Genomic DNA, 10,717 nt, shown 5'->3' on the forward strand with positions numbered 1-10,717 from the left:
ATCGCTATTGTTAGCACTTTAGATAGAAAAAAAAGATATAGCTGCTATAATGTAAGTGATAACAGGGGCTAATTTTAATAGTAACATTAGATGTAGCTAGAAATGGTTACTGTTTATCTATACATTAAAACTGTTATCATTGGCCAGTTACTGTGGTGTAAGAGAAATAAAACGCTTTAGGATTATTGCAAAACAATCCACTTCAGGGCAGTAAAGGCATCACGCCAGCCTATTACTGACATCATTTTTGTATAACAGCACACCCTGTTGTGGGTTATTACTTACATATCTACAGTCCCTTCCAAAACTATTGGAATGGCAAAGGCCAATTAATTTGTTTTTGCTACACACCATAAGGCATTTGGGTTTCAGGTCAAAGGATATGAGATGAGAGTTTAGGATTTCAGCCTTTATTTACATCTAGATGTAAATAAATCTAGACCACCCAATTTTTAGGTGAGCAAAAGTATAGGAAGTAAATTAAAGTAAATAACACTTAATATTTGGTTGCATATTAAGTGGTTATAAGTGGTTTGCATCTTGTGGTATGGCCTCTATATTTCTGCTCTCGAAGTTTTCTTCAAACGGTGGATTGTGATACCTGCCCTGGTGAGGTTGTTGGTGATGTCACAGAATGTTGTTTTTAGGTTTTTCTTCACAAAATGTTTCTGACATCAGCTGTTGTTGTTTTCCTTGGCCGACCCATTCGGTGTCTGTTGCTCAGTACACCAGTGGTTTCTTTCTTTTTCAGGACATTCCAAATTGCTGTATTGGTTATGCCCAATGTTTGTGCAATGCCTGTGATGGATTTTCCTTCTTTTCTCAGTGTCCGAGTGGATCGCTTTTCTCCCATAGACAGCTCTCTGGTCTTCATGTTGGTTTATCCTTTTTAACAACAAACGCAGTTTTCACGGGTGAAACTGAAGGCTAAAACCAAGAGTAGATGTTCAGAGCTATGTATTGTTTAAACAATCAATCTAACAGGACACACCTGGGTAACAAGGAGCATCTTCCAATACTTTTGCTCGCCTACAAATTGGGTGATATAAAATGTGCTGTGTTCTATGTTGTTTAGCACATCTACAAAAAATTACCACGAAGTAAAAGCTGAAATTCTTAACTTTCTTCTCATATTCATCTTTTGATCTCAAACAAAAATGGCTTCAGTCTACAGCAAAATGGATTGACCTTGCCAAGGAGTTTGATTAAACGTCTTGATAAAAATCTTGCTTGTCCGTGTGTGAATGAGCGTGTGTGTGTGTGTGTGTGTGTGTGTGTGCATTTATTGTACAGCTATGTAAAATACCTTCTGAGAGGCTAAATACTCCATGCCGCGGGCCACTTGATAAGTGCAGGAGACCAGATCTTTAAAGGTAAGAGGTTCTTCAGAAACACGAGCGATGTCGTACGAGTACTCCATCCCCGGTGGTCGCCTGGCCCTCAGGTACTCCCTGAGGTTCCCTTTGGATGCGTACTCCACTATCACGTACAGTGGACCTAAGAGGCAGTGAAACGCGTAACGATTAAAAGCGTGTTCGGTGTTACAGCCAGTATGTGGCTAGGTGTTTGTACAAGTTTCCTGTCTCCGGCTCACCATCTTGTGTACACGCCCCCAGCAAGTTGATGATGTTTTTGTGCCGGCCAATCATCTTCATCATCTCCATCTCTGACACCAGGTCTGAAAGGTCCTTTTCTGTCGCATCGTCTGGAAAAGACAGGGGAAATGTAACTTGTTAATTTTTTTTAAATGAAGTAATAGGCAAAGATACAATTTGATCCATGGTTTCAAAGGTTTATTTATTTAGTTAGTTACATGGTGCATAAAGTGAAGAAAAAATCAGAGCATATAGCTGTTAAAATCAGTGACACAAATAGGAATACAGGGTGTACATAGTGTTCTTAACAAACTGAAATTGAAAACGCAATTTACTACATTTATAATTAACCAAAATGGCCTGGACTATTCACTACAGCACTATAGGATTACACCAAGTGACGTGCTGCATAGCCATCCTGTCACTACCTCTGAATTAAAACGGCTTCATTCAATTCAGTGTAATTACCTTCAGGACAGTCGCCTTTTCATTATCATGCCTCTGATCAGCGGTGCACCCCAGACACAAACTCATGGCAGACATTCCTCTCTGTTTCTCTCTCATTCTTTGTGTTAAACTTATTTAGGTATATTGTGGATCAGAACCCTTAAAAAGGCTTTAAAAAAATGAATGTATCATCTAAATTGTTATCTAAAGTCTTCTGGTTTAAGCGGGCTTCTTTGTTGTAGACAGTTTTCTTTTCAGGAGGTCACCGGGTCACTCCCAACCCCCCACTAAGTTTGAGATGTCTTTTTAAACTCTTGGCCCCTTCCCGACTCTTCTGTGTGTGTGTGTGTGTGTGTGTGTGTGTGTGTGTGTGTGCAGGTGAAGAGACAAGCTGCTACAGCTGGCTGAGAGAGAAACAACTATGCGGCCTGCTGACCTGAGAATCATTCAGCACCAGCAAATAACCTTTAAGCGGCCTCTTTCTCCTCTCAGCTCCATACCAGCCACTTCTACTCTTCCTCCCTCACTCTCACTCTTTTCCTAAGTCTTCCTCCTAGTCGCCTTTATGAACATACACTCTCTTCATCCGATCAGCTCTTTAGTAATTGGCATTACATATTAAATATTTTTTTATTCTTTTATTTTATTTCTGAGGTGTATGAAGGTTTCCAGATCGGTTTTCAAAAGTCTAGCAGTACTAAGTCAAGGGAGGTCAAGGACTCATGTTGTAAAACTGAAGACCACCCCCCCCACACATTTTCTCCACAATTCCCACTCACCAGCCAGTTCTCACCATCATACAACAGCTACAAACTGGAAAGCAAGCATGGGCAAGCATGTACTTCCTCTGAGACATGCAAAGCCAGCCAAATGCATATTTTTAAACTGCTGCTCATGCCACATAACACATTCTGAGGAAAACGCTATCTACCCTCTTCCGTATACATGAGCTCTCCAGACTGGACAGCCAATTGTGCTCCCAGTGTGGCAGCATCAGGATTCAAAATCTCCTGATGATAGTGCGAATGCTTTTCTGTTATGTTCTTCGGAAGCCCCACCCCCAAATCTGAAGAACCAATAAACTAGTTTCCTACCACATATTATGTTCTTATATTCACATTAGTTTATGGTCATTGTTTGCATTTACCTTTCAGCATCTTGACTGCTACGGTAACAGCTTCTTTAGGTTTGTCCTTATCGATGCCCAGCGCTTCTGCCATCACCACCTGACCGAAACAGCCTTCACCAAGCGGCTTGCCCAGCGTCAGCCTGCAAGAAAGAGCAGGAAAAAGGGTTATATATGATTTGGTTGATCAATTTCGAGCTGCAAGATTCTTGCAGGCAGCTTCAGCTAAGTAAATGCATTTAAACCATAGAGTATACATATATATACAACACAGTAAAAGAGTACTCGGAGAGATGAGTGACTCAAAAGGCACTTATTAAAATCAAATCAAATAAAACTGGAATCGGCAGCAACGACAACGAGAGCAAGATAACAGTTTCTCTGTGTGTGTCTGCGTGTGTGTTTGCGCAGTAGTATCACACTGTAGTAGTGTTTACCCAATTCAGAGATGTTAAGTGGGTGCCCTTTGTCATCAGTGGCAAAGCATTCATTTGACATTAGCCATAAAGAAAGTGGAGAGTGAGACTGACAAATATCACGTTACAGCTCTCCGGGTTGAGCGACAATGCGCCAGTGGTGATCTGAAGGTTCTCACAGAGCACAATGTTATATTTGATCTTATAGCTTATCTTGTTGGGATTTTTTGATAAGCAAAGATTATTGTTAGAAGAACGAAGAACACACACACACACACACACACACACACACACACACACACACACACAACTCTACGACTAACAAATCCACTTCATTTCAATCTTACTGCTGTCACCGTGACTTTACGACCTCACACCCCTCCACCCTCACGCCCTGAGCCCTTTGGGTTGAGTTTTGATTGACAGGTGCTTGCTCTGCCTCCGCCTCCCTGTGTAAACACTGTGTAACACAATCGGCCTTCTGTGCCTCTCAAAGGCCGCCTGTGTCTGGCCCGAGTCTGCCGCAGATAATCAATGTTATGTTTTCCAGATAATCAATGTTATGTTTTTTTTTTCCCACCATGCTAAATGTTAACATTCCACACTGGCACAATGAACCAGGGAGAAACACAAAGATTTCATATATATCATAATTTACACAGAATGGGATGATAACAGATCTAAATAAGCATAAATAAGAAAACATTTGAAACATTCATAAAAACTAGGGGGCGGGGTGGCTTTGAGTAGGATTAGTGTTCATAAAGGGGTTTCCCCTTCACTTGGAGAGCACAAAGGAAGGAAAGTGTTCCTCATGGCTCTACACAGTCAACGTGCATGCTTGCTGTCCACTGAGAGCTAAACACCTTATTAATCACACTGTGTAGTGACAAACTGCTTTTTTACTGGCCTGTTTTTGCCCTCCATCACCTCACTAAATAAAGACTTGGCTGCCAGACCCAGTTAAAAAAAACATGTTACACTCTTGCTTTCCTCTCCATTCACTGACAACTGAGCTTCCAGCTGCTTTTTCATACAGTTACTAATCTAACTGCACAGATCGAGACTGGCATGAGCTACACATTTCTCTATGGCTAATCAAAGTTAATCAACAGGAGAGACAAAGCAGTGCTTGATAAGCTGAGCGGGAGCAAAAAAAAAAACGTAGGTCAGCCAAAGAATAATGGGGTGATAACAGACCAAGACTTGAATTGTATCCTGAATGATTCATTGTTCTTTACAGCAACATTACTCAACTTAAATCATTAGGCGTAATGAGGGCTAGATGGTGTAAGGTAGTCCGATAATGGCGTAAAGTTACCGATCATGCCAACAGCTCGCCTCAATCTGACGCAGTGTTGAAACAAAGTAACTTGCTTGATGTTTTTCAAGCACTGTAACTCTGCTGTTCTGCAATATGATGTGAGTATACTGTATGTTGTATGTACATAACAACGTCAACAGGCTCATGCTAGACTAATACGGAGACAGAGATAGCTCACTTGTCTCTGGAGAATTCCCAGCGAGGATCTTCGGGAAGCTCGTACTCTGGGATCATGTGCTCGTGCTCGGAGCTTCTACGTGTTGTGATTCTCACCAGAGGCGTGCTGGAGCTCATCGAGGAGCTTGAGTCAGCTGAAACCTGCAGGGAGAAAAAGAAATGGCTGATCACCTGAGCTTTGGGCAACAACTAAACACGCAGAACCCCCATCTGAATGTCTGTGTGTGTGCTTTTGAGAGACTTATCACTATTATTTAATGGTTGTTGATGCTATTGGTTCTTATATTGCTGAAAGGATGCATGCACAAATACTCTAGTCAATCCGATTATTATTATTATTATTATTATTATTATTATTATTATTATTAGCAGTAGTAGTAGTAGTAGAGAAGCCTATGTATCTAAGTGTGCATCTGAAATGTTGTTGTTTAACTTTCTTAATTAACAATGACACTTTTAGTGTTGGCCTATGCAATATTGTTCTAAGGTCCACGTTAGGGAAATACCTTACCTTTACCCACCATCCACGCCAGAAGTCTTCACCAATGGAAGCTGATGTCATTTCATTTGTCCAGGTCAAATGAAGCTTAATTAATTTACAAATTTTCAATCATGTACAAATGATTGAAAAGCACAGGTTCATGCCATTTCTTAATGCAATTTCATTACCAGTTATTCAAAAGCTCTATGCTGGATCCTACATTGAGAATGCCAATCCTAATCCCAAGTTAAATTTTTACATTTCAATTACTCCAAATGCCAGACAACAATCCGAGTGTACATGTAACTTCTAATACTCAAATACCAAAAAATAAAAAACTGGATCTCTACTTTTATTTGCATCAAATATGTTAAGGTGTGCATGTGTTGATGTGTAATAAGGGTTCTGGAACTCTTTATCTACTTTCTGTTACCTGGCGGCGCAGAGGGATCTGTTTAGTGAGCTTGTGTACAGCAGGTTGGCCTCCGAAATCAGGTTTCTTGATGGATGTCCGCATTCTGCAGACGACTACAATCACCACCATGCAGGCGATGAGGAACACGCCAATGCAGTAGATGGCGATCTCTACGTAGTCCGGAGGATATTCAGGCTCTGCGATGTTCGTCTCGGCTGAAGCGGTGTCAGAATGTCAGAGCAGGCACCAAGAAGAGACAGTTATGAAATCATTTCGAGTAACCAGAACCAGGAAGCTTAATGTGCGTTTAGCTCCATCTTAATCTCGATAACACAAATCCTGCATTCTTTGCCACTGCGTAAGGACTTCCTGCTTCCTACAGCATGGCTGTTTTTGGCTAGGATGTCTTGACCAAGCACTAGACACACTGACAGACATATTGTATAAGCCTACATCACAAGCCTGTATAATGCAACATAACAAACACATTCAATGCACAATACACACTTAAGGTGATGAAATGGCTCTAATAATTAATTTTCTCAGGAATACTGAGAAAGTAATTAATGTTTTCAGATTCAGATATTGGCTTTTCCAAATTAAACAGCAATTATCAGAGCCTGAGGAAAACATTGTTGGAGTGTGACACATGCATGTTAATACACCTTGGTAAAGCGTGCAGTCGGAAAGTTAGTAAGAGAGAAAGAGACATGCGGACAGAGAGAGAATGGGAGTCACTCTGGCCGTATAATAATCATCAGTTAATAATTTTTATAAAATAAAAAATAAAAGTGTCTCCCACTCTTCTCCAACCATTTCTTTCATGTACAGTGCAACAACAGGACGAGGGACATATGGAGAAGCTGTTGTAGAGTAGTGAATACCTGGAAGAACCGTCAACCAAGCAGAGTGATAGGAGATCCCAATAGAGTTACCCGCCAAGCACGTATATTCACCAGCGTCCTCGAAAGTAACGTTGGACAGGAAGAGGACCTCAATCTCTTTATCCGTGGTGTTTACACCTGCCGTCTGAGAGAGGGAGAAGAAGGAGGCAGGAGAGAGGAACCAAGAGGAATCCAAGGAGAGGGGAAACAATGAGGAGGGAGGGGTGTGATCAAGGAAAAGAGGACAAGAAAGGAGAGAAGGAATGAAATAAATGAAACCCAAAATACCAAGAGAAGAACAGAACTGGGAAATGGTTGTTGCTAGGGGGAAAAAAAACACACCAAAATCATCTACTCATGATCATTGTCGTAGATGAACCTTGAGTTAGAGAGGGATATACTCAAAAGATGCACCACAAAAAAGGTGACCCTTTTGTCCAGAAAGAGGATGAAGAAGGAGTAGGGGTGGAAGAAGATGGTCCAACAATAAACAAGTGGATCACCAGTCCTTCAGAAAACATGCAGCCAACAAGGAGAACCATGGAGAACAAGCTAACCAAGAGAGCAGGAGAAAAAGGAGAAAAGTAGGATGTGATGGAAGAAGCAGTGTAAGAACAGAGGGATAGAAAATAGCAACAAAAACAGAAAATTGAGAAGTAGGATGAAGAGAATCTTGTTTCCATGGCCTCTTGTAGGACAGTTAGGATCACCCCGCCCCGAAATAACACAAAACACATTGAAATGCTCCAGGAAAGGTCCCAGGACCACCACACACCATGAGGAGACCAAAAAAGTAACCCAAAACACCAGTAGGGGAGGTCGACAAGGGATAAAGTTCACCAAGGCAGTTCTTTTTACCTGGTAGGACAATGAGCCAACCTGACTGGTTGACCCGCCCAATGTAATTGGAGACATGGCACGTGTATTCACCCGCATCTTCCAGCGATACGTTGTGGAGGGTGAGCACCTCGACGTCGGTACTGTTTATGCCTGAGCTCTAGTGGGTACCACAACAGGCCAAAGTGGCAGTAGCACGGGACGGAGTGAAAAAACAAATAGAGCAGCCTGTTAAAACTTTTGGCCTGTTTGTTTAATAATACGTGTGGATATGGGGAATGGAGGAGGTTCCCACCATCAGAACAAAAAAAAATGTTTTTGTAGCTGGCTGTTTATATAATAATGTACTTAGAGTACCACAAAATGAGAAAAAACACAGCCATGTTGCAATCACAAACCTTTTTCGACCAAAAAAAATACACTGAAAATAGTGAAATAGTGAAAGGTTTTTTTTCAACAATTGAGGAGGATGAAAAAAACAACAACAAAAAGACCATTTTGGAATACATTTGACCAAACACCAGGCATACATTGCAATGCAATTTGTACCAAATCCAAGCTATGATTAGTTAACAGGACATACCTTGAGGACACGAACATAAGGGTCACCGTTGGGAGCATACCGGCTACCGTTCTTCATGATGTGATGTAGCCATTGGATGTGTGGCTGGGCGTCACTGTACACCTTACAGACAAAGCGAGCCTCCTCTCCCACGTGTACCGTGGCGTTGGCTGGCAGACCCGCCTGGAGAATGGGCCGGTGTGGAGACCGTTCTGACAAAAATGCAGGAAATGGAGGCATTATTGATGATTTTTCATTAACTTTAATACATAAATGTAGCAATTTCACTAATCTTTTTTTTATGCAGCAGTCTATTAGAAAATGCAGTTGTGTAATACACCCATTGTAAGAAGGTGTGAATAAATGTCTCATGGCTCAGAGCAGTTCCTGGCACCGGTCCTGCACTGCTATCAGCATGCAGTTAAGATTCTTTCACACAAAACAAAAAAGCCAGGACTTTATCTCTAGCGATAAGGGCAAAACAAAAACCAGCACCCGGAGAGGAAAAGAAAAGGAACTTTCAAGCTGCATTGTGTGTGTGTGTGTGTGTGTGTGTGTAGAACTGTCTTGTCGTGTGGCATCCACATAGCAGTTGGAGACAATCTCTAAGGTGGAGCTCAACTGCATTCACTCTCAATTGAGCCTCTCCGCCACACTGCTCATAAAACACTTAACATTTTCTGCAGTCTGTAATTGAGTGCTTTTTTTTACCCTGGTTTGAATAACATCTACAATCTTTAGAACGTTAGAAAGCGTCTATTCCTCTTCCTGACTTCCCTCCATTTTCACAAAACCCTCCTAAACAGGATAAACGCTCGGCTAGAGAGCATTAATACGTCACAGCAGTGTTGGTGGAGGGTTACTGATGGTGTATGTGTTTGGGGGATGATACTGGGATTGAGCATTGTGAAGAACCAGTGGAGACAGAAGAAAAGCCAACAAAAGAGTGTAAAAAGAGAGGGAAAGAAGGAGAGAAAAGAGGGGGATGGGGTCAGAGAAGGAAAAAGCTAAAGGGCTCTCAGCAGATGGGGAGTGAAAAGAAAGATGAGGTTAAACAGAGAATGAGATGGGGGGGATTGTGGGGGGCCCAGCACACTTCTTTTTTTTTTTTTATTATCGCTCATCTGTTGGTGTTTCAGACTCTGTCTGCCCTTTTTCACGTGACAAGAAGAAAATCTGACATGCACAACTGGCTGGAATGCAACCAACGTGCGTTTTTATACTGGTGATTTTTATAGTCACTAGTAGACTAGAAAGAAATACTATCGTTCTCAGAAATCCTTCTCTCTTTGGTTCACAAATACCGACACACAGTCTCTCTCACACACACTAATTATGCCTTTGACTGTAAAGAAGTAGACAAAGTCTTTAGTTTGTGCCAGTGCATAGTGGAATTTGATGCTCCACCCTAGGCACTGGAAATGGAAATGGTGAGTGTGCATTTGCTGTGCAGAAAAGCCTGGTGTATGTGTCTGCAGCAGACAAATCTTGAAACAGAACCATTTTCTTTAGCACCAACACAGCCATGATCACAGTTCAACAGTTCCACAGTAATAAAAGCTGCTTCCCAATAATCTGTGGGGCCTCAGCACAATAGAAACACATCAGCTAAGGAAACACACTCCTTGCAAATCCTCTTTGACACTGTTCATTTACACACCTTCATACAAAAATGATTGCTCTAAAAACTTAACCTTAAAGCCAATTAAAAATAAAAAGCCACTGGGTCATTCTTACTAAGTACCCACTCACCCACAGACAAACATCTATCAATTATGTCATTATTCATGCATGTGTAGGCTGGCCCAGTGTGTCCAAGCGAGACCACTGAACTCTGCTTAACCCACTAAGTTAGCACAGAGTGCCTTGACAGGGTTGGAAAGCGGTCAGCGTCATTGGACCAGAGATTGTGAGAGACGGGGCGGATGAAGTGAATGGCACATAAGGCATAAAGTCTTGCTCAATGTGTACTGTACTGCTAGACACTGGTGTATAGATTATGAGGAATCTTAGGTGGACATATAAAACCTAAAGTTCAAAGTGCACTACCGAGAACACTGTATTTCATTATTTATAGAGATGAATACAAAAAATGTATTCATTAAAATGACTGAGATGCTACCTATTTTAAATCAGTGATCACAAACCCTGTTCCTGGAGTTCTACCTTCCTGCAGGTTTCATCTCCAACCAAACACACCTGTTTTAGTTGATCAAGAACTTCTTAAGGCTATGATGAGATGGTCAGCTGGGCAAGATTATGCCCAGGAAGGTAGGAGCAGGGTTGGTGACCACTGTTTAAAATTTTACCATTTTGGTAATTCATTAATTCTCACCCATTAGCTAAAGCACACAACAGCTACCAAACAAGGAAGGTGAAGGCTAGCACATGCTTGCTCCAAAACACATGAAGCCAGCTACTCAAAAGAAAGCACAATCTATCTTCTTCTGCAT

At 41.5% G+C, this 10,717-nt stretch overlaps 1 protein-coding gene across 7 annotated transcripts in view; it reads right to left on the reverse strand.

Moving 5' to 3' along the window:
- The window catches only part of fgfr2 (fibroblast growth factor receptor 2), a 39,923-nt gene that overhangs the window by 9,169 nt on the left and 20,037 nt on the right, over positions 1–10,717 (reverse strand). For 4 of the 7 annotated variants that reach the window (XM_053679498.1, XM_053679499.1, XM_053679501.1 and 1 more), the window contains 7 exons: positions 8,286–8,476; positions 6,866–7,010; positions 5,993–6,196; positions 5,087–5,225; positions 3,190–3,311; positions 1,595–1,705; positions 1,307–1,497 (listed from right to left, as the gene is read on the reverse strand). In XM_053679498.1, the coding sequence (XP_053535473.1) occupies positions 1,307–1,497; positions 1,595–1,705; positions 3,190–3,311; positions 5,087–5,225; positions 5,993–6,196; positions 6,866–7,010; positions 8,286–8,476 (1,103 nt within the window). Of the gene's footprint in view, positions 1–1,306; positions 1,498–1,594; positions 1,706–3,189; positions 3,312–5,086; positions 5,227–5,992; positions 6,197–6,865; positions 7,011–7,723; positions 7,863–8,285; positions 8,477–10,717 lie in introns of all 7 variants that reach the window. The other 3 variants (XM_017464049.3, XM_053679500.1, XM_017464048.3) reach the window with 3 other exon arrangements.

Source organism: Ictalurus punctatus, chromosome 3 (genome assembly GCF_001660625.3).
Source record: "Ictalurus punctatus breed USDA103 chromosome 3, Coco_2.0, whole genome shotgun sequence".
NCBI lineage: Eukaryota > Metazoa > Chordata > Actinopteri > Siluriformes > Ictaluridae > Ictalurus > Ictalurus punctatus.